General features: G+C 46.7%; 2 protein-coding genes across 2 annotated transcripts; one reads left to right on the forward strand and one right to left on the reverse strand.

The window, feature by feature from the left end:
* Positions 1 to 370: 370 nt before the first annotated feature.
* Positions 371 to 5,869, forward strand: LOC130252239 (acrosin-like). Its single transcript, XM_056489628.1, has 5 exons — positions 371 to 3,020; positions 3,246 to 3,452; positions 3,777 to 4,042; positions 4,264 to 4,409; positions 4,880 to 5,869. The coding sequence occupies exons 1-5, from the start codon at positions 2,950 to 2,952 to the stop codon at positions 5,672 to 5,674; spliced, it is 1,485 nt and encodes a 494-aa protein (XP_056345603.1). The 5' UTR covers positions 371 to 2,949; the 3' UTR covers positions 5,675 to 5,869.
* A 4,525-nt stretch (positions 5,870 to 10,394) lies between these two features.
* Positions 10,395 to 20,812, reverse strand: REELD1 (reeler domain containing 1). The gene is made up of 7 exons (XM_056490140.1): positions 20,759 to 20,812; positions 19,347 to 19,567; positions 18,394 to 18,616; positions 16,613 to 16,764; positions 15,613 to 15,892; positions 14,912 to 14,975; positions 10,395 to 12,827 (listed from the first exon to the last, which is right to left on the reverse strand). Exons 2-7 carry the CDS (start codon positions 19,564 to 19,566, stop codon positions 12,234 to 12,236), a joined length of 1,533 nt encoding a protein of 510 aa, XP_056346115.1. The 5' UTR covers position 19,567; positions 20,759 to 20,812; the 3' UTR covers positions 10,395 to 12,233.
* Positions 20,813 to 24,151: the final 3,339 nt, after the last annotated feature.

Raw genomic sequence — 24,151 nt, forward strand, 5'->3', positions numbered from 1 at the left:
TCATCTCTTCTGCAGATTATTGCTTAAAAGCCATGATAGTTGCCCTTTAAAAATGAGTCCTTTGACTTGAAGTTAAAAATTTGGACTGACGGTTGTCCTGGGCCTTATTATTGTTTGGTTTTTTGCAGTTTGGAAAATGAGAGGGCTGGCAGACGTGGATTCTTGGTAAAGTGTGGTTTCTTAGTTTCTTGGGAACTCAACTACACATGGAGACTGGAGGTAACTGGTTTGTGTTAATGAATGGCTCAGTTATTTATCCCTCTCCAGTATTATGGAGCACCCCAAGTCTGCTGAAAAGCCAGAGCTGACAGAGGAGCTGAACATCTACATCTTGGACACTCTTTGTGTCCATGTGTCTGTGTGTCAGGACCCTGAAATATTCCAGCATCTTCCACTGTTTCAATTCCCTCTATTCAGGAAGTTGTAGATACTTTGTGCTCCTCTTATCTTTCAAGAATACATTGTAGGTAATTATTATGTTTACTTAATTAGCTCTTTGTTGATTTGAGCTTATTTGGTGCAGTCACTGATGCTTCTGCAGCACACATTCCATCATCTCTTTGATTTTTTGCTAATTAATGGAAGAGTCTGATCACTTGCTTCCAACCAGTTTTTAAGTACCCTTGATTATTTTTTTAATTGTGTTTTGGGAATTAATTTAGAGTTGAAACATGTCTCAACTAATTGCAAGACGTAATATCACTAAACTGTATGAATTAACAAATACTAATATGTACTTAACATCTGTCCTAGATACCAGTGTTTGTACCCACACACAGAGGATGCTGCTACAGGCTGAAATTAGACGACAGGAACAATGTAGTTTGTATCCAAATTCTGTATTTCTCTAGTAAATTTCAAATCAGCACAAGACATAGATCCCATTCAGATATTCATCTGTTCAGCATCTTTACCAAAAAGACAAGTTTCTAGATGACCCTTATGGCAGCAGAAATTGAGATTCTAGCTGACATTACTAATTAACATTGTATGAGGTTTCTCCAAGTGTGTTGATGGCCATATCCATCTTTGAGAGAAAAAACCAACCAAACAAAAAACAGCAAACAAACAAACAAAAACCAAAAACTAACAAAGAAACCAAAAAACCACCCCACAGCCCAAAAGCAACCAAACAAAAAAATCCCCAAAACCAACAATATCAAAGAAACACCCACATGCTTATAATTTATCCTGTTTGTCATTAAAATGATGCATTATAAATTTACCAAGTCATGCAAACCAGCGTCATTTCATATTCCGAGCACACCATTAATTTTCAGAGGCAAATATGTGTTTAGAATCACTAGGTCTGTTCAAACATTGAATGCAGTTATTTTTCAGTATCTTCTATGCATGAAGTTTAGCTACCTTGTTGTATCAAAAATCCAGCTGTACTGGCAAGTTAACAATTTTTTTTTGAAAAAATCTGGAAGAGCAAAAGGGGAAGGAAAAACCCCATGTGTTACCTCTGATGATTTTAAGACTTACTCAGAATATTGTACCTTCATCAATGATTAAATGACTCCCCCTTTTAAAATGCATTGAGCCCTCATTTTTACGTGGATAGATATTACTACACCAGAAATTCAACCTCTCACTGAGAAAAAGGGTGATCATAAGAATGGGAAAACAACTCAGATAAGTAAAACCAATGCAAACCTTTTGCCAGCTCCTTGGAAAAGATTGACAATCTCAAAATGTATAAGCACATAGGGCCTACATTTCCCAAAATAAGAAATGATGGCAGATGCTCAGCTGGCACTGACACATCAGGTGCCACTCTGGGAGGGCAGGTACTCTCTGAAAACTGGGCACTTTTAATAACATTGCAAAGAAGGTGCTTAAACACCAAGGTATCCAAAAATTTTTTTTGGTTTGCAAATACGAATTTTGACTCTTTTTCAAGCTTCTAATTTTTTCTTCTTTGTATGTGTCTTTTCCCTGCTCTGTCTGAAAACAGAAAAAGGGGTAGAAAGCACTATGGAACTAGAATATACACATATTAATTGAATACATCTGTATCAGTCAGCAGGTTAATATTTAGATGCCATTTTGATTACGTATTTTCTTTTTTGTTTGGTTGGTTAAGGATCTTCAGGGGACTTTCAGAATATATGGGCTGGCATGGAAAGCAAAGTCCGATTTTATCAGATAGATCTCAATGCTTCTTAATACCACATGTTTTCATCAGTGTTTTCTCTATGCCTTGTTATTTGTAGGCAGCACTTAACACTTTATAATTCTTCAGAGAGAGTGCTGACTGTGGCTGAGAAGTCATCCTGAAGAGTAGGGTCACAGGTATTTTCCATTTTAGATGCACAGGCCCAAATACCATACATACATGACCAAACTGATTTTTACTTAGGTACTACATGATAGGAAAAGTCAGTCAAATTGTCATATTTTAAAGAATGAAAGCAAAATGGTCTGTCTTGCTGACAAAGGCATCTGCACTTCCCTGTGCTGCAGGGTCTGCACACACTCATCCCACAAGCAAAGGTGCCTACAGAAAGCTGGAGAGGGATTTTTTTTTATAAGGGCAAGTAGGGGTAGAACCAGAGGGAATGGTTTCAGAATGAAAGACAGCAGGTTTGGAATAGATATGAGGAAGAAATTCTGGACTGTGAGAGTGGTGAGGCACAGGCATGGGCTGCCCAAAGAAGCTATGGCTGCCCCATCCCTGGAAATGTTCAAGGCCCGGTTGGATGGGGCTCTGAGCAGCCAGGTCTGGTGTGAGATGTCCCTGCCCATGGCAGGGGTTGGGACTGGGTGGTTGTTAAGGTCCACTCTGACCCAACCCATTCTATGGTTCCGTGTTGCTCCCTGTGCTGGAGGCCGCAGCGCACGGAACCGGCCGCTCTGTGACATCAGCCCAGGGCTGAGGGTACCGCAGGCGCTGCTGGTGCACGGAGTCCTCGCTCCCACAGCTGACACGAGGCACGGGCAGCAATGCTGCTGCTCTTCCTCCTCGTCCTGCTGGCCACGTGCAGGCCTGTGCAGGCCGTGTGGAACACCTGCGAGTAAGTGTCCCCAGGCTCTGGGAGGGAGTTGGGCAGCACTAAGGGGGCTCCCTGGAGAGGGCCCACTTGTGGCCAGGCCACAGCATGGGGAAGCCTCAGTTCCTTGTGGACAGGCGCACACCCCGTGGCCTTCTCTGGCCTGCTGTCCCTGCACACCTTGTGGGGAGCTTCTGCTGCTGCAGCAGCAAGCCATGGAGCAGGAAGGAAATGACTTTCTACTTGCAGTGGGAGCTGTGGCATCCGGCCCTTGACTTCTGATGTTGAGCAAGGCAGGACACGCGTCGTGGGTGGCACAGGTGCCGAGGCAGGGGCCTGGCCCTGGATTGTCAGCATCCAAGATCCCTCAGTTTCAGGCACGGGGCATCTGTGTGGAGGGTCCCTCATCAGCGTACAGTGGGTCCTTACAGCAGCCCACTGCTTTACCGAATCCAGGTAAGGAGAAGCAGGAAACAGGGTTATCCCCACAACATCAGCATGTGCCCTGTCAGCAGTGCCATATGCTTCTCCCATCCCATTTCCTTGCAGTGTGCCCAGTGCCTGGGCAATGCAGAGCCCAACTGAGAAATTGCTCAGGGGAAGGCTGGGCACATGCCACTACTTCCCAGCAGGCTCCAGCTGACATTCCCAGAGCCTATGGCATGCTAGAGCAGTCTCCATAATGCTGCTTTCCTCTTTCTTGAGAAGCAGAAAGTCACTGCTGGGCTGCCACAGGCCCAAACTCTGCTCCCTCTCACCCCTCTCTCCATGTGCCTTCAGGGACATCAGCACCATGCGCCTGCTGATCGGGGCAACCCAGCTGACCAAGCCAGGCCCTGGGGCTGTGGTGCGCCGGATTAAGCAGCTGCTGATTCACAAGGAATACAGTTCTGCTGATCAGAGCAATGACATTGCACTGCTGGAACTGAACAAGCCTGTCCAGTGCAGCCCCTACATCCAGACGGTCTGTGTGCCCAACGGCACGCTGAGCGTGGCACAGCTGGACACCTGCTACATCGCTGGCTGGGGTGCCACCACTGCAAGATGTGAGTTTCCAAAAATGGAGGGCAAGCTCAATACACTGGGAAGATGGGTTGGGCTTCCTAACAGCAGAGGCCAAAGCCAGAGTCAGGCTGCCCACTCCCTAAAGGCAGACAGCAGTTCCAGCAACTGTAGCGGCAAAGCCAAGCACTAGGGAAGGGGATCACCCCCAGACGGGGAAAGTGACAGCAAGCTATCAGGTCCTCATTCCTTTCTGTGCTCACAGCTCAAACATCAAGTGACATCCTGCAGGAGGCCAAGGTCCAACTTATCGGTGTCCAGATCTGCAACAGCAGCGAGTGGTACGGGGGGGACGTCCACACCCACAACTTGTGTGCTGGCTACCCAGAGGGTGGCATTGACACCTGTCAGGTAGGAGCGCATGATGAGTCACTCAGTCCCCAGCAGCACAGGCAGCACTGCCCCAACACAGCCCAGCCCCTGCTTTCCCTGCCAGTCACTCTCAGCCCTGGCCCCCAATCTTTGCTGGGGCTTCCCACCCATTCCCCATCTGCAGGACCTAGCCCAGGGCCTCCCTTGTCCCAGAGGCCTGGCACTCTGCCCAGAAAGCCCTGCTGATGCTCTTGGCAGACCAGAGGTCCAGATGCCAATGCTGGAACATCTGTCCTCTGCACATCCAGGATCACCGTCCAGAGCTGAGAGACAGCCTGACTTCATATGCCCTCAACCTGTTCCCAGCTACACTTCTGTAGGCTACAGCACCTGAGCAGAGCTTTGCTCTGCTGGGAATACAGCTCTGGCAGGGTCTGTGAGAGAGGAGGCAGCCCCAGTGCTGACAACGGCCACCCAATACCACTTTAATCCTCTCTTCTCTGCTGCAGGGTGACAGTGGGGGTCCACTCATGTGCCAGGATGATGATGCTGACTTCTTCTGGGTCGTCGGTGTAACTAGCTGGGGAAAAGGCTGCGCCAGAGCAAAACGTCCTGGAATATACACTTCTGTTCAGCACTTCTATGAGTGGATTCTGTTCCAGATGGAACTGCTTCCACAGGAAGAGTCTTCTCAGGCATGGAGTTATACAACTGCCTCAGAACGTTTGAGTCATATGAACGCCCCATGGCCCACTTTTAAGCCATGGTCGACAATACTCCCCACTCTTAACCCATTTCCAAGACCACCTCCCACTCTTAGGCCATTGCCGACAGCATTCCCCACTTACAAACCATTTCCAACCGCGTTCCCCACTCACAGGCCAGTGCCAACAGTGTTCCCCACTCACAGGCCAGTGCCAACAGCATACCCCACTCAGATGCCATGGACAACAGCATACCCCACTCAGATGCCATGGACAACAGCATACCCCACTCAGAAGCCATGGACAACGGCATACCCCACTCAGAAGCCATGGACAACGGCATACCCTACTCAGAAGCCATGGACAACGGCATACCCCACTCAGAAGCCATGGACAACGGCATACCCCACTCAGAAGCCATGGACAACAGCATACCCCACTCAAAAGCCATGGACACAACCGGTGCCCACTCAGAAGCCAGGTTTGATGCCACCACCAGTGGAAGAGACTAACAACTGCCCATTTCCACTCAAGAAGCTGATGGAATTCTTCACTAAGGTCCGGGATCTCCTGAGGAATCTACCAGGAGTTACAGTTTGAGCAGAAGAATGGACAGGATCCAGTGCAGGTTGCATGGGACCGTGGCCTTTTCCTGCTGAGGCAATGCCTTCTGATCCAAAGGCTGCCTCAGTGCCGAGGCCTGCTCTGTCCTGCCCTCATTGCTTCTCTGCATGTATGCAAATGCTAACATTGGCTTAGTTGCTGAAATAAAATTGCCTATATTTGCCGTTAACCTTGCTTTTAGTACAATTTGGTCTCCCGAGCAAAGCAAGGACTTCTTGTCCAGGACCTGCAAAATGAGGCTCCACCAGACCACTTGGGCACAAATGGAGTCACTCCAAAAGGCTGAATTGTGCCTGGTCAGAGAGGAAAGTCCTCAGAGCCACCACAGGATGGAGAAGACTGGCACATCAAGGCTAGGAAGAGGACAGGAGAAGAAAATGCCACATGTAGGCACCTTGGGGGGGAAGACATTGAGGCACACAAGCTGGTGATTAGGGCCCGGCAAAAGCCTTAGCTAACAGAGCAGGACCTGGGAAGCTCCTGAGCATGACAAGAAAAATTGCTGTCACAAAAACAGGGAGAAGCTGACAGGAGGTACAGTGCTCTAAGGAAGAGTAAGATTTCACAGGTAGCAAAGGGACGTTGATGTGTGAGGCAGCCACACTTCAGAGATGTTTGAAGGAAGAGTTGGGGTCATTCTGGGGAGAAGAACCTGGTAGGAGCAGAAGGACCTAGGAAACTGCACCTGTAATGCCATGGAAGTTCAAGGTGAGCTAGTTAACAGTATCTGCAAGATCAAGTTTGTTCACAGGCAGGACAAACCTTAGCTTCAGGGGGAAAAGATAGCAGGAAGGAGAGAAGAGCAGAGACAGGAGTTGAGGAAGATGGGGGGGGATGTGTAAGCATGGCAGATAGGGAGAAGGGAGGATCAAGGAGCCCGTCACAAACACAAGCTGTGTCCTTGGCCTCACATTCCGGGTACCTCAACTGCCCTTGTCAGTGTGGGGCCAGAACAGCACTAGCCCTTGCAGACATCAAAGGCTGGGAGCCTCCCCAGAAGTTGTTGCTCTGGCTGATGTGGCCAGCATGGGCTGTGCTGCATCCATGTTTCCCATGCTTTGCACGGGAAGGATGACACTGCTTGGGTATCTGGGGTATTTGACTTTGCTGCACTGCTCTCCTGCTGTGGCTATAACCAGGTTGGACAAGTTCACACTGTCTGCAGGAGCCACATGCTCTAGTGGGGGTTTTTTGGGAAGGAGATGCTGGCAAGCAGCTGCAGAGAGCAGGGTAGCAGTGAACCTCTCAAAGAAACCATGATGCCACACAGGGTGTTTTCCTGCAAGCTGTTAGCAGGAAGTTCTGGGAAATCCTGCAAACAGAGGGCTAAAATAAAACTGGAGAGGGACCTTTCATACAAGGGTAAGTAGTAATAGGACAAGGAGGAATGGCTTTAAAGTGAAGGTAGATTTAGAACAGATATTAGGAAGAAATTTTTTTCAACCACAGGAACTCTGTGGCTTCAAAGTTGCATTCAAAGCAAATGTCACAACCATCTCCTCCTCAGAGATGGAAAAACCTGTCACAGTCATTACCATGACACAAGTACCTAGCAGCAGCTTGGAACTGCTCCTTCAAATGCCAAGGGACAGGCAGATGTTTCCAATAAGAAATACAGCCCTCTCAGAGCCTTGGGTTGCATCACCCAGCAGGACAGCATTGCCTCAGCCTTCTCTGGCCAGGGCTGTGACCTGCTGGAGTCACTTGAGCTCAGCCGGGCTCAGCTCTGACCATGGGGCCCAGACAGACCACGTGGCACTGCTGGAACTGGAGAGAGCTTTGCTTTTTCTTGTCATAAACGTCTTTGTTAGTAGGAAGCTGTCAGGAGAAGGGGACATAAGACAATTTACACCCTGCCTATTGTTTTCCCACCAGCATTTATGCAGCGGATTTCTAAAAGAAAAAATCCCCACAAACTGCAGTTGGGAATTTGAAATAGCACTGGGGACAACTGTGCATGCTCTGCAGTGGCTTGATAATTAAGACAGAGTATAAACCATGTGAGTTGGAATGTCACTGCTAAGCGCGGGGAAGGATTACAAACCCTCCCTCCCGCCGGGACCGGCCCGGAGCCATCCCGGGGCTGCCATCGCCGGGACAACGCTGCCCCCTGGCGGCGGCCGGCGGGAGCGCGGGAATGCCCGGGACTGGGATGGATCCCGGGACTGGGATGGATCTGCCCGGGAGCGCAGGTACTGCACGATTCCTGCCCGGAGCCGCGCGGGCACAGACCACTGCAGGCAGCCGCTGCCTCCGACGCTGGCAATTACTTTGACACCTCGCTTCGACTGGGTTAAATATTTTCCCGCTCCCGGCCCTCTGTTTGCACAGGAAGGATCAGCAAGTCACGTCTGCTGCCGTTCCCTCTGCAGCAGCTGCCCGATGTCCTTGGTACCTGGCCGTCAGTTCTTAATGTACATCAACATGCGCTGATATACAGCCAGGCTGATCTTTGACTCACCTTTGGAACAGCGACACATTTTCTCAACAACAAATTATACTTTGACATTAGAAGGTGGCAATCTGTAATGGATATTGCAATCTGAAGATTGAAAGAGACTATCTGTGATCTTTGTCCTCAGCCGAGTAAGCTGGAGTCTCTCTTTCCTCCTACACATTATTTGATTGTGGGACATAACCTTGGGATGTACTAATAATCATTAGTCAGAGCTGATGTATCCTGCCCTGCTCGGGGAGGGAGACATTCTCTAGAACAGTAGTAAATCAGCAAAACATGCACTTAAATATACAGTAAAATGTGGTTTGAGACACGGTCCTTCATACATCATGTAGTGAAATGTTTTATTGAGAGAGTCACACACACATTGATGAGGAAAGAGAGCTGCCGAGACATTACCTGTGAAAGGGGAAGCAGTTCAGTGGCAGGAAGGGGCTGGGAGAGATCTCTGAGCAGCTCCTAGTCCAGGGGAAGTTGTGACTCCCCAAGTCTTTCTCTGCCCTCTTGTAGCCTTGGATGAGCTGGCAGGAGAGAGAAAGGAAGGCAAAGGAAGCTGTCCAGACACAATGGGCCTTAACGGCCTGGCAGGGGCAGTGAAATGGTCCAGCTTGCCAGGAGGAATGAGGGGTCTTTTCTGCTGTTCAGCTTTGCAGGTCAGGCTGCTACTTTGTCATTTGTTTTTGCTGCTAAGCTTTTTTGCTTTTTGCTTTTTTTTTTTGCTTTTTGGAGCTGAATGTTGCAGGAATTGTTAAAGCATTGTCTCTTTTTCTTTTTTACAGGCATTTGTCATTATTATTTAAATCTGAGTGAACAAATAACATGCATCTGCTGAATGTTTTGCTCTCTGGGTTCCTGACCTTGCTGTTTAGCCTTCCTTGGTTTTTGTGGTCCTGAGTAGTTGCAGAAACTGCCAAAAGGGCTGGCCAAGCCAGCCAGTCAGATCTCTGAGATGCCTGGGGTCACATCCTGCACTGATCTGGGAAAGCCTAAACTCGAACGTCCCTGCTGGCCATGATTGCTGGGCCCACAGGGCCCTAGGGCTGCTCCTCTGAGCCTTGTCACCCTTTTTGGAGCTGGCCAAATTGGTACATGTCTGCCTTTTTTTAAAAGTGACAATTCAACTAATGCAGAAAATGTCTGATGTCCAAGCTTTGGATCAACTTAGTGCAACCTCTCCACATTTTGTTATTTCTAAATTTATTTTTTTCTTGAGTTAAGATAGCTCAAGCATTGCAATGACCATAGATACTTTTACTGCCAAAACTATGTTTGATGACTGTTTGGCTGTTGAGGAGATAGGCTCAGGATAGGTGTGTATTAGCTGCTTTCAGTACTTCTGACCCCAAACTATGTCACTTTGCTGAGGGATGACAGCCTGACATGGGCCACAGGTGACTGCAGGCTGAGCTGCCCTGGAGGAACTGAGATCCCCAGCCCAGCAGAATTTCTGTAACCAGCCGAGGCATGCACCTGGAGAGGGAAACAAGGCAAGTCTGTCGCTTGTCTCTCCAGTAAATATTGGAATGGTTTGTGCCTTTGTTTTCCTGATTCTGATGGGTTTTTTTCTCAGAAATCTGTTACAAGCATGAGCACAGACTAATTTCCATATAAGGCAAGCCAGTTAAGAATGGGGATGTTTGAATGGCTTGCCTTTTAATAAATTAACTAGTGCTCATGTTTTTAACAGCCGTAAGAAAAGACCCCCATTCCTCCTGTCATGGTAACTACAACATACAGAACATCATTCGAAAGTCAAGAAAAAAACACAGGCACTTTAGGTCTCAGCTAAGAGAGCTGCAAAGTAGCAAAACTCATTACTAATTCAGAGGAGCTCTGTCCCTCAGAGCTCACCATTACTGGTCTTACTACTAATAATAGTGGAGCACCATCAATTTAGCAGAAGGCAGAATTTGGCAGAAAGCAGAATGGTATTGAAATGCCATTCTCCCAATCAAACACCTTCATGAGGCCTTTCCTTGCTCTAATCAGCCCAGAAAGAAGCAGTGCTGGGTTGTGGGCAAAGAGCTGAGAAGAGGAAGGTTCTGGCTTTATAGCCAGAGCAATCTGGTAACATTAATCCTAGAGAGACAGTGAAAGAGGCCATAGGTATTTGTAATTTATTCATAAACAGCTATGCCATCATAAGAAACTTTTTAAAATAATATGTGATAGTTCTTTAAATATTTAAGAGTTTGTTGACCTATTTTCTCAGTTAATTAGGATTTTTTTTTTTTTTTTGGCTGCATTAACAATGACTTGAATGCAGTCTGTTTTAGTCACTACACATTTCAGCTACACTGCCTTACAGACAGATGATTTCTTTCTAAGGCAAAGGACAAGGGAGAGGAATGCCATTTTAAGTGTCTAGATGTGTGCTAAAAAACCTGGAGATTTACTAGTAGGTAGGGCTTAAGCTCAATTAGTAAATCTAAAACCATTCACCTGGAATCCTTCTGAGTCCTAAACCAAACTTTGTCTTTTCAATTACAGCACTACCCTTGCTTTTTCTGCAGCAAAGGGCTGTGGTGCAGTTGCCTTTCTCTTCAAAGTGCAATGGTTAAGAGCATCAAGCTCATCTCTGCAAGCTGCATTTGTGAGTACACTTCTTTTTTTACTCATTTATTTTGCCCAGGGCTCACTGGGCCTAGAAGTGAAGTTGAAAAAAATTTGTCCATGTGTGCAGCACAAATGTCACTGATCACAGTGTAGCAGTATGGTCAGAAACCATCTCTTTCTGAATACTAATGGAAGGCACTGTTAGCAAAAGCTGCACTCTGTGCATCATGCTGGAGCTGGAGCAGGAGAACTCATGTCCCACCTGTCTCCTCTGAAGTCAGCAGTGAGGTAAGGGAGATGTGAGAGGAGGGCTTTGACTGACTATCCAGCATGGAGATGGGAACTAGTTGGAGATGGGCCACAGGGCCCTCCTGGCAAAGGGGGAGCTGTCATCAGGAAGGCTGGGTGAACCATCAGAGTCCTGTCATTATCTGCTTGGTTCAGGGGGATTGCTGTGGGCTGTGAATTAGGCTGCAGCACCAAAATCTAAGTTTGTCTCTCTCTATATGGCTTGGGAATGATCAGCTCTGAGCTGACCTATCATAGAAAAGGACACCAGAAGGGTCAATTCCTGCTCTCTGAAAGACTCTAAAATGTACATCTCAAGAGGATCATTGCCAGGTCTATTTCTGGCTCTTTTAAAGCTGCAGTAAAATAAAACTTTACCATTGCTGTTGTCACCTGTCCTTCTTAGGAGGTGTCCAGGAGCATGCTGTTTTCCAAGGGTTGCTTTAGGGGTCTCCTACAGAAAACCACATGGTCAGAGGGAAGTTTGCACAAACTCAGAACACAAGGATGCTGTTAACTTCCCGTGCAGCCTTGGCAGGGCATCTCCAAAGTGACCTGGAAAGTGTACTTCTCAGTCTGTGTTTCTGCACAGTGTCACTGAGCTCACTCAAAATAAAAGACTAAATAAATGTTGGCTGTCAGGCTTCAACAAGCTTCTTCATCAGGTGCAAATGGACAGGAAAGATTTTCTTCCATTTGCACCTGATGAGGAGGCATGTTTCTCCCCCAAAAGCTGGTGTCTGCCATCCTGTGTTTCACTCCATGGATCAATTCAGCATTCTTGGGATCAATGTTCTCCACTAATGAGTTATTGCTTTTTATTTTCAAATTGAAACTTGAAATCTTGTGGCAAATATTTGTCATCTGAGGGATACCAAGTGCACAGAGTCAAACCTGTAAGCTCTTAAATGAGAATGGTTGGATTTGTAGTTCCTAGAAAGAAATATAACACTAGAAACTTATTTTTCTGAGATTAAACAGAAGTCAATATCACAGTGCAGAGGAAGAATTTCTATTTTAGGCCACACTCTTAAGGCAACAGAGGAAGTGTATGTCATTGCCACAGTGACAGCTAATGAGCAGATATGCAATATTAATTGCAGTAAGTGTAACACACTGAGCAATCTATCACTTCTATTTTCTCAGCAGCTGTAGCTTAGATACTTTTGCCTAACACTTCTGTCTGAACTAGCTGCTTTGGGTTTGTTTGCCTACATGGCAGCACAGAGAGGACTAAACCACCATTGTCCTCTTCCCGCTGCTCGAGGGGCTGACCCAGTTGCAGTGAGCTTGCAGCAGCACGAAGCTGTTCTCCCGGATCCTTCGGAAGTGCATCACCTCCCCGTTTTCCGTGACGGTGATGACATCGGGCTCGGGCTGGCTGAAGGACACCTCGGCTCGCTTGTGGCAGTGCTGGGCGCAGACACAGCGCACAGCAGCCGCCAGCGCCAGCCCCAGCGCGGCCGTGCACACCAGCAGGATGCTGAGCTGGGCTGCCAGGAGTCGGGGTCCTCTGCCAGGGCCTTCCCCTTTCCCAGGAACAGCAGGTTCGGGAGCTGCTCTGGTCACCCATGGCAGGGTGTTCCCAGCTGCCTCCTGCTCATCCTTGTTCTCCTCATCCCTGGTGCCTGCCTCCTCTGACTGCGGTGCCAACTCTTTTTCTGCCATTTGCCTCGAAGCCGAGGACAAATTGCCAGCAGAGTTGGCATCACCAAGCCAGGCTGTGGTAGCGGCAATGTCACCCAAGTGAGTGCGTGTGTGCAGGGCAGAGGGAGACGCTGTCACACGTAGGGAGGCTTTCAAGATGGTTCCACTCTCAGTACTGCCCTTTGAAAACAAAAACATGCCAAAATGTGCAGTGAGGGAAGAGAAAAGGGGGCTGATTAAGTTCTTACTGCCTACCTCATTGAACACTTCAACTCTGTTTCTGATGCCCATGTGTTTCTGGCTTTAGATTAACTCTTCTCTATTCCCTGTTTACTCAGTGGCTTTTAGAAAATGAAGCAGATACAGCCCTTCTCCATCCTTAGCAGAATTGCCATGGGAGGAACAAGGCACTCGAGTCGGTCCCTGGAGCAAAGGCAGTGTGGGTTAGAGGGGCAAAGGTGAAGGGCACAGGTGAAGAGGGAGGTCACTGCTTTGTCTAACTAAACATCTGCAGTTCCTGTTGTGGTGGTGGAACTTTTCACAGGCATCATTATCACAAAATAATATCACTTAATAAACAGTTCCCACCTTGAGTGGCACCAGGGTCATGCTGAAAGGGCAGGTGTGATCTTCCCAGCCAAGCTGCATGTGTAGGCTCACATGGACCCACTGGGATTCAGTATTGCCCTTCTGAGGCTACAGTGTTTTTGGACACGGGATGGCCTTTGCCATCAGCAGTTTTGGGGCATTCATGCAACCTATAAACTCTTCCCAAAGCCTGTCTTGCTTTCTCAGTTTACACAGCCAGTCTGAAATCTTCTGCCCCTCTGTGCTGCTTAACCACCCATTTTAGTGGGAATGACAGTTCCTGCCTGGGCCTGTTTCTGGGGACTGTCTGGCTCCATGCACCTTATTTCAACTGTCACAGAATGCCAGCTGCTCCACACTTGTTCTGCAGCCCAGGCTTTGCTGCAGATATCATCCAAGACTAACTGGGGAACAAGCATGCAATTTAGGAGGCCCCCAATGAATTTTTCCATTCCCACTATGCACCTGAGCCCCCATCCAAAACCTGCAAAATGTACTGGAGTTTTTAATTTAGCTCCACTGAGATTTGGATCTGGCCCTCAGTAGCTGGCACCTCTCCAGCCTGTCCAGCCCAGCAGGCTTTTTCACACATCCATTAATTACACCAGAGAAACTCTCACCCTCTACCATCATTAGTGATTTCTAAAGCTTCCTGGGAAGACAGTGTGACAGGAGCACAAAGCTGAGGTAGGAGCCCTGGCAAGCTGTGAAGCAAAGTAGTGGAGGGTCAGAGCATCCTTTGTGAAAGGGATGGTTTCTGAAGGTGCTGTTAAAATACAGTAGTAAATAGAAGTCTTTCAATGGCTGAACTGCAAACTGTAAAGTAGTAGGCTGGCAAAGTTAGTATTGCATGTGTATGGGTAACTTGCCCTCAAAATGCAAATGCCATTCTGGAAGGATATACTGCAGGATTTGGCACCTTGGGATGGAAATGGAACTGCCTTGCAAGTCCTTGACCTATCTCAACTCATTTCTCCTTTCTTCTCATACTCCTCTCCATTCTTGCCCAATTTCTCAGTATTTTTGTTTCATTATAATCTTCTGATCTTGCTTTGTGCATTAACTCACCCTTCCCTTTGGTTTCCATCTACTGAAAGTTCTCCACTTCTCTCCATGGCTATGCCAGGTTCTCATGCTACAAATCTCTCCTTTACTTGTTCTCTGTCCTCTACTCCTTCCTAAATATTCCTGGCTCATTCTGTGCTGTATGTCCCCTTTCTCTTTTATCTTCTGTGAGATTATTTGTCTTCCTCCGTTGCCCCCCTGAAAACCCTAGTTTTTTCTTCTCTTTGTATTTTTCTTCTCTCCATCACCTGCATAGTGGACTTATCCCATTAACTCTGTATCCTGTATCTCTAAGCACACACATTTCCAGCAGCCTGTAGTCACATCTACATAAGGGAAAGCAATTGCTTTTACAATGGGCTGCTTAAAAACCCAGGCAGTGGGCTAAAAAAAACCAAACCAAACCAAAACAAAGCAAAAAAAAAAAAAAAAAAAAAAAAAAAAAAAACAAAACCCACAACAAACAAACAAAGAAAAACTAGAAAGAGACATAAATCCCAATTTCCTGTTAAGGAAAAAATTTTAAAAATTTTAACAGTCTTAATGTAGTTTTAACCACTTATGACACCTACATGGGCTGCTAAGGCATGACCCTCGCCCCTGGTTCTTACCTTCCTGTTGCCTGTACACTTCAAACACAAGTGTAGGGTGGCAGCACTGACAATGCTTCCCACTCTGAAATATGGACAGAGGAGAGGCAGGGTTAGCCAGTGACACCTGTGGCTCACACCACTGCTGCTCCTTACAGCAGTTTTGGGATGCATGCAGTCAATGTAGATCATACAAGCTGTTATTTTGAATTATGCCTGATCATTGATTCCTATCCCCATAATTTTCACCCACAGTATGAAATGTTGCATGAAAGCTCATGCAGCCCAAACCTTCTAAGGCTTCTGAGCAGACGTCCTCAAGCCCAAATTGCTTTGCATCCTTTTTTTTCTTTTTCCCTGCAGATGGAGAAATAGGTCTGCTGAGTTCACTGTTTCACTGAATATTTGTATGCACTTTCAGAAAAATGTTGTAACAGTCAATAGGTTTTATCACATTTTTCCACCACCTGGCCAGTCCCCCACTGTGCTGAGCAACACAGTGTTGGGTTCTTAGGCATTTTGGATTTTCTCCCTGTCACTGTCTGTCATGTGCAATATCCAAAGGATTATTACTCAAAATCTCAGCAAACAAACACCCTCTCACCTCCCCCCTACACGCAGACACCTTCCTACATCTTTCTTGTTCATCTGCAGGGAAACTAGTACTGTTTTCCTTTCCCACAAAGACTGGAGAAACAGCTTTTCCCACCATGTAGATTTACCCATTGAAGGTGCTGGAGGCATTGTCCTGGAAGAGGGAACCTTGCAAGGCATCCACCATTCCAACATCTTGGGTGGGAAGGGATGGCTCTGGCTCCCAGCCTCTGGACTGGATGCTCCTGCCGGACATAGCCCGCGAAGTTCGGGCCAGCTGCCTTGGCTCAGCAATGGGATGAGTGTCTGACCCCACACCAAAAGCTGGCTCCAGGACTGGTGTTGCCACAATGCCAGTGGGGCTGGCAGGCAGCAGGGAGCCAGTGGCAGCTGCAGGAGAGATGGGACCTTGTCCAGCAGGGAGACAAAACAAAAATCAGAGAGAGAGGAGCAGAAGTCTATTGTCCTCAGTTTGTTTATTTCAAATCCCACTGGGTGCCAAGGTTTGCTAGGAAGGTTTGTAAAAGGGACTCTTTTATTTTCATGTCACTTATTTTTAAGAGAGAGCCCACATGGAAATTAAAGCAGCAAAGCTTACTGCCTATATAATGGACAAGTAAAATAATTAAAACTCAGCCTTGGTGCCATGCCAAAAATGCTGAGAAATATGTCTGATTTGGGTATAAGTAAATTCTTGGAGCATCTTACTGACCAAGGGCTGCATAAATACAACTAAATATAGACCTGAAGGGCAATAATCACACTTAGAGACAAATATGTTCCTCTGTTTAGGCAACATTGCTAATTGCACTTTCTTCTCTTCAACAGCTGAGATTTTAGGTAAAGTTTTTTAAGATTTGCATTGAAATCATGAGATCTAGCAGCCCCATTTAACTTTCTGGTGCCCTCCTTGGAACTGGCTCCTCAAATAATGACCCACACCTCAAATACTGACTCACACCTTCACTTCAAGGAGCTCACCACTGATCTCCTCGACAGACACAGGAGTTAAATGGGTCCCTCATTTAATGGCTTGTTTGAGCCACTTGTGTTGGACACTTGCCCAGAATAAGCTATAAAAGTACTCTGCAGGGGGTGTTGGTAAGAAACAAGGTTTGCTCACCATACCTGTGGGGTGAAGATCAGCTGGTCCCTGTGGGGGCGTGGGGGCTACAGCATCGGGCTTCTTGTCAGCAAGAGTCTTGTTTTGCCCTCCCTGAGCCACAACAGCAGATTCAATCTTTGCCCAGTAAACAAAGTATGACTGGACTATGGAGATGCTGTTGAAACACAATCAGGCAAGAATTCACTGGCTCTATAGCATTAATAAAACATCTGACTGTTTAGCTGATCACAAAGACTGCTTTAATCTGAAGAGAGAACCAACAGAAAAGTATTTTAAAGGATTAGCCTGTCATACATTTTCTATTACAAATAAAAGGTACCAGGTCCCATAAGAAAGATTCAAGGTGAAGAATCACCACTCAATTAATAATTAAGTTCAGCCAAAAAATGTGTGGGAACTTAAACAAAAATAAAAATAAATTTAAAAGCTGTATTACATTCATCATGTTGATAGAAGTACATTTGTAAAACTTGGACTAGCTCTGCTTATAATCTTCTGTAGGCAGGGAAACAACAGTGGTATTTATTAATTAAAACAAGCCAATGTAACTTGTACAAACAGCAGAATAGGTAAGGGTAAGAAAAAGTCTCTCTTCTCAGCCCTTTGATATTTGAGCCTGCCTAATCCTCTGCTTTTTGTCAGGTGCCAAAACTGAGTTGACCAACCTTTAACTTCACCCTGGGAGCCTTATTTAAGATGGAGATTTTGGGAGAATTTCAGCTCAGATGGCTCAGTTGCTTCTGAGAATTATCTAAGGGGAAACCAACCTGGATTTTCTGTGCCAGATGACACTTTTAAGCCTACCAAGGCATTTTTCCAGATGCTGTGACAGGGTGAAAAGGGAGAGTCTATCAGATATCAGCTATGAGGGTCAAAAGGCAGAGTGTGAAGGAAGTATTAGAATGGGTGGCTAGGACTAGGTCTTCTTGGGATTTGTTTGAGTTTATTTGGGGTTTTTTGTGAGTTTAATAGTATTTCTTTAAACTTTAATAATATTTTCTGATCTAAATCAAAACAAAAAAATGGAAATTCCACGCAGCAATGTTTCTATTTCAATGAATTTTTCTTGAATCACGATGAGATACTCAAGGCACAACACTCAACAGGACATTTAGGTTTTGGGAAGCAGTCAAGGATCTGGCCAAGCAGTTTCTAAGTGATTCTTTTAAGTTGAAATATAACAATTTAATTTCTTTTGAAATGAAAAGCCACTGTGCTTACTCTAAGGCAGTCAGATAGAAGATGTTTAATTTCATTCCAAATTAAAACCAAGCTACTTTAGGACTTTGGTGCAAAACAGAGATGTCAAGTTTTGACACAGTTCTCATTCTCTTTCTATTGTGAGTAATTTGTGAGTGATTCAGTTTACTTTTAACTTTTTTAAACCACTTTTTTATTTTTTATTTTTTCCTTTTTTTTTTTTTTTTTTTTTAAAGAAGTGATATACAAGATTATCCTGTAGGCAGGGAATTCCTATGGGCTGTATTATTTAGAAAGACAGGCAACATGGCCACAGTTCTCTCTTTATGCTTTAATAATTCTGTTTCCTTAAATGCTTAAGCTGTCATCTTCCAGTGTATCTATTCTGAGAAAACAGTGACCATGTAAATAAAAAGCAGCTCAACACAGCAGATATTAATGGTGATTTATGTACCAGCTGGGATACTGTTGCAGCATTTGGTAAGTATTTAGCTATATTGGGTTCAAGATACATAAACCACTGTGCTGGACAGCCTGTAATTGAGAAGACACAAATTCTCATTAGGAACCAGCACATCCTTACAAAAACTTGATGTCTCCAATGGGTTGGTCTGGTGCTTTCCATACGAAGGACAGGTTTCTCTTCAGTGACTTGTCTGAGTGTGTGACAGTGTCACCATCTTCAAAACAAGTCAGCAGCTTGGAACCAGGAGGCAGGAAGATGAATGTGCCGGCGATTTCATTGTTGGACACTTTGCGAGCTTGCAGCATAAAGCCCATGTAATCCCGGGTGCTTCTTACTGTCACTTTTGGAAGATAAAACACGGGACACAAAGGGATTTATCTTGCTGTTATGAAGTGAATTGCCTGCAGTGGAGTTCCCAGAAAAAAACCTTGGGCAACACTACTGAAAACTGCTTTGGTTTTGCAATGTTTTATTGCCCACAGCATTTGCCTGAGTCTTCTCCCATCCCTCCTTGATGATAAGCTGTTAACCCCATTGGATCAGGCAGCATGCAGCCATTTTTAAGGAAGGAGGTTTAGACACTGCTCTGTATGTATGCGAAAGCTCGTGTTCTGCTCTCAGAGAGGTTTTGTTTTGCACACGGATGAACATGCAAATGACCAAGCTGGGGAGTAGTGCTTTTCAGCTCAGTCTGCATCTGCCTGAACAGCAGCAATGCCAGGGATGGGGAATGCTGCCAACCATTCCCAAGAGTCAGGTGAGTCACCCAGACCCCATTGAGTGGCGGAAAGGGACTGGGAAGGTGGCTTTACCCACTGGAGGTGCCTCTCATGCACCATTGCATGTAATAAGGTCTGGTATGGTTGATACACAGTTGAGATAAATGAATCCCACCCAAAGTACCCGTGCTGCAAACAAACTTTCTCTGTAAATATGTCCTCAAGATAAGAGAGGTTTTGTAGCTCACTCAGAGCAGTTATCCATCTTCCCAGACTCACAGAGATAATTCCATCACTTGAGAGAAGTTACCGTGTATTTTTCAGATGCAGGAATGAGAAGCTGTTCCTTACCTGGCACCTTGTCTCCTGGGAAGTAGAAGGACATGTTGGTGTGGACAGTGACGTAGTTGTTGTTGGAGCTGTGCAGCTGCACCCTCAGGTGCCTGGGCATCATGTCGGTGCAGGCAGAAAGGCTCGCGCCCTGCGAGAAGGCGGCAGCATAGGAGACCAAGCACAGGGTCATGCAGGCCCAGCCAACAATGGCAGTGTGGGCTCTCCCACCATCCTCCATCCTACAGAGGAAACAACTGGAGTTCACTTCAAAGCAGTGGTTTCTCAAATGGTGCCATTGATTTATCTGATCTGCAAACCCACCCTCCCCACTGTCTTTAAACAAAAGGGAATAAGTGATCTCTGTGGCACCTGGAGCCACTTTGGGAACCCACAGCATTTACATTCTGAAGTGTTCAGGCTGGGAGAGGGAAGAGCCCCCCACAAGCGGATGTATTTCTTGTGAAGCTGTCCATGGAGGGAGCAGCCAGAAAAGATTTGCTCTAAAAAGCCTTATAGGTTTTAGGAGAAGGAGCAGGCTCTGTACAGCCACACTGATCACTCTCCACCACTCCCAGCCCAAATGTACAGCACGATCAATAGGGGAAACATCTCCCCCTTGGACCTGCAGAGCTCTGCAGGCCCCATCACAAATGGGGCTGATGCCCAGGGCAGAGCCTGTCCCTGCCTGCCGTCACAGAGCTGCTTTCCTGTAGTGACAGCACAAATCACATTCCCAGATTAAGAGTATTGTGCCATTCTGCTTTTTCAAAGTGCACTTTTCAAAGCGAAGCTGAAGGATGAGTGTGTGGCATTTATTGTAATGGATATCACAAAGCAGGGTGCTTCTGATTTTAATGTAGCACTTTCTACCACCTTCTTTTCAACATGCAGCCTTTCCTGTTTTAGATGTCTTTACACTTAGTCAATGAGTAAACATAAATAAATCAGAGGCAACAGAGGCTGAGGACATCTAGCTTACACCTCCCTCTCAAGCACTTCTGAAACTTGCCAGCCGACTAATGAAGCACCACTGTACGCTAAACAATTCATGCCCAGCCTAAAGCAGCAAGCAGATGGATGCAGTTTAACCTTCCACAGCCAAGCATCCTGCCACTCCAACCAGTTGTGCGCTCGTGTGAATCACAGGAGCCTTTGCTAAGTCTGCCAGCACTGCTGGACCAGCGGCAGGATATCTCCTCTTCATGGAGCCAGCCTCCCTTCTGGGCACACCTAAACCTCCCTTGCTGGATAGGATTTCTCGCAGGATCTCATGGAAGTAGCCCCGAGCAGCAGCTCTTTCCCCTGGGTGTTGCCGGGGCTGTGCCGTTCCCCATCCCGGCCCCGCCGCCCTCCTGCGCCCATCCCGGTGGGGGAGCAGCGCTGCTCCCCGGGGCTGCCGGGCTCAGGCTGCCGCTGCCGCCGGCGCTTACCTTGGGACACGTTCGCTGCCGGGCTCGCTGCCACCACTGCCCTGCCAGCCTGCCAGAGACCCATCCTTTCAGGGACCTTCCTCGCCTGCTCCTCTAATGGGAAGAGCAGCAGCTGTTACTGCTAATACCCACCACCCACGCCAGCTCTCTGCCAGTGCCCAAATCCTGCTTTAATCATATTAGTTTTTTTCTTCACATCCTGCCCCTTTTCTTCTTCTCTCTCTCTTTATTTTTTCTTTTGCATGTGTGTGTGTTAAATCTCCAAATTTCTTCAACTAGTGGGGAAGGGAGGGGAAGACCCCCAGCAAATCATAGAAACGGTTTGTGTGGGACACCCCAAAACTCCTTTGCAGAGCTGCAGGATGATGGGACTTTTTCTTTCCTATTACCCTCTCCACACACACATTCCCTCTTCCATGCTGAAGCAAAGCAAAGCCAAGCCACATCAGCTCCCTCCATGTCACCCCAGCAGTGTGCCCCATCTCCCACGTGTACATGAGATTAATTGTGGCAGTAAAAGCAGAATTTTGCTACAAAGGCTGGGAAGGTTCATCCCATGTGCCAGCCTTGCCAGAAGGAGCCATTAACACCCCACAAATCCCCCAAAGCTGGCACAGGGGACCAAACATTTGATAAGTGTGACTGCCCCCGGCACATGAGCTGTATTAATGTCCAGGCTGTCAGCTCTATTCCTTGCCCAAGCTTTGCTGCAGCTGTGCTGGCAGTCAGTGGCAGAGATGGTCCTGTCCCTCATCACTGCAGACTGCTCTGGTGATCAGGACTTACCGATGACCCCGGCCACTGTCACCAGGCTCACCCTGTTCCCTGCCAGTGGCTCATTTCTATCAGTTGTGCCTTATCTGTAATCCTGCTTGGGACCTGACCATTGTGTGAGTCTGTCCAGAGGGGGCATCCTGGTTGCTTCTGCCTAGGGCACCCCCCCAAAAAACTGGGCGCAAGCTTGCAGATGCTTCACTTTTTAGTATTGTTCCCATCAGCCTGCCCTGTTCTACAGCCTGTGTTTTGGAAGAGACACAACATGCTGGGCTGGCACTGAGGTTCTGCTGCTGATAGCCCAGCTCCCAGCTGGTTGGCAAGTATGAAAACTGGTGGTACTGGGCTCACATCAGCCTGCTTTACTCTGCATTTGAAAGACACCTTAAAATCACTGAATTTCAAGATATAATGTAAGTCTTGTAGTTTTCTTTCCTTTTCTCAGTGGAAGCAGAGCATAGTTCACAGGAAGGCAGGACAAGTTTGCATTCTGTTCCAGCTTGTTTGTGCTGTGTTGATGACCAATCCTTTCCTGAAACCAGACAGTCTTTTATGGTTTTTCCTTCTTAACTTATTCCTAAAATCAGTGAGGGCCATTTCTCCACTCCCATCTGGAAAAGAGGGGAAAGCGGCCAAGCACAAACCCTGAAACAGCAGCATTCAGTGTTCCCTGGAGGACCATGCAAAGCTGTGGGGAGAAGAGGCTCAAACAGATCCAACCCATATGTAATAGCAGAGGATGTAGGGCAGCACTGAACTATCCATGCTCACTTCCAAGCTGCAGCAGCCTCAGGGAATGCTACTGTTCACAGGTTCAGCAGCACCAGTCAGATGGCACTGCCTGGACAATATTAATTGCTGGGCTGATCTGAAATACAGCTTTACACAGAATTCATCCTCACTGCCTGTCTCAACCACAGGAACTCTGTGGCTTCAAAGTTGCATTCAAAGCAAATGTCACAACCATCTCCTCCTCAGAGATGGAAAAACCTGTCACAGTCATTACCATGACACAAGTACCTAGCAGCAGCTTGGAACTGCTCCTTCAAATGCCAAGGGACAGGCAGATGTTTCCAATAAGAAATACAGCCCTCTCAGAGCCTTGGGTTGCATCACCCAGCAGGACAGCATTGCCTCAGCCTTCTCTGGCCAGGGCTGTGACCTGCTGGAGTCACTTGAGCTCAGCCGGGCTCAGCTCTGACCATGGGGCCCAGACAGACCACGTGGCACTGCTGGAACTGGAGAGAGCTTTGCTTTTTCTTGTCATAAACGTCTTTGTTAGTAGGAAGCTGTCAGGAGAAGGGGACATAAGACAATTTACACCCTGCCTATTGTTTTCCCAGCAGCACTTGTGTAGCAGATTTCTAGAAGAAAAATTCCCACAGCTGGGGAACTTGAAATAGCACTGGGGACAACTGTGCATGCTCTGCAGTGGCTTGATAATTAAGACAGAGTATAAACCATGTAAGTTGGAATGTCACTGATAAATGCACAGAAGGATTATAAACTCCCTAACATTGCAGGTTCTCTGGTGCAGAAACTCTATCCTTCTTGCAGATTGCTTCTCCATCTCCACATCACCAGGGCACAACCGTCACAGCAGATGTGGAGCAGGTGCAGTGGAGATCAGTATGTAATATGGGCATGGATGTAAGAAACTCAGAGCTGACACTCCAAAGCAAGCTGGTTGCTTTATTGACATGTGGGGAAATACTTTGCTGCTGCAAGATAAGGGCTTTAGTGAGTTAGAATTCCATTCTGGTCAGTTGGAACCACCTGAGTCCTGTGAACAAAGTTTGAGGGGGCCTAGGGAAGAGTGGGCAGATTGATCAAGTAGACAGATTGTAGGTGGCAACAGTTGAGTTCAGATCACAAGGAACTGATCATTAAACCAGCAAAGCTGGCAGCACCACCTTATTTAAAAATATTTCAGCCATCTTTAAAACAAAGGGCAGTGTCTAGCTGTGAGATGAGTGGTTAAAAATCCATGTAGTCCCACAGAGAGAATGGAGAATGATCTCTACAAACTCAAAGTTGAGCTATACGTCTGTGCCTCTGTGTTTGAAAAGACTAGGATGTTTTTCTGATACTTGTTAGGCAGAGGGTTGGCAAAAGTACTGGCAGGTCCTTCCCCTTTTATCCAGTTGACTGTTCTTGCTGTTCTGTCACTGAAGTGTGACAATGTCTAAAATGCCACTGCTGGCAATGAACTGGCACATACACATGCATGCAACATACATTGTGAGCCTTTTTCCATTACAAATTCAAACCAAAATAACCCTTTATTTTATTTGGTAACTACTGCAACCTGGGCAGTTGTTCTTCTCTAGAGGAGGGTTCAGGGGAGGGGAGAGAGAGGGGTAAGGCCTAGCAACAAATGGCTTAATGATTGCTTTAACAAGACTGATTAAGATGAGAAATACAGACAGCAGGTAAAATGAACATACCCTCAGATGCTGGGGTCCTCACATGCACACAGCATCAGTCAGAGCCCATATGGATTTTCTCACAATGCGCTGCACAGAGCAGATGCAAACCATCCATGGAGAGCTGCTCTCCCTTTTCACCACTTGAGCTATTTTATAACTTCCATACACAAAACCAACCCTCTGTTGTAAA

Source organism: Oenanthe melanoleuca, chromosome 4 (genome assembly GCF_029582105.1).
Source record: "Oenanthe melanoleuca isolate GR-GAL-2019-014 chromosome 4, OMel1.0, whole genome shotgun sequence".
Classification (NCBI taxonomy): Eukaryota; Metazoa; Chordata; class Aves; order Passeriformes; family Muscicapidae; genus Oenanthe; species Oenanthe melanoleuca.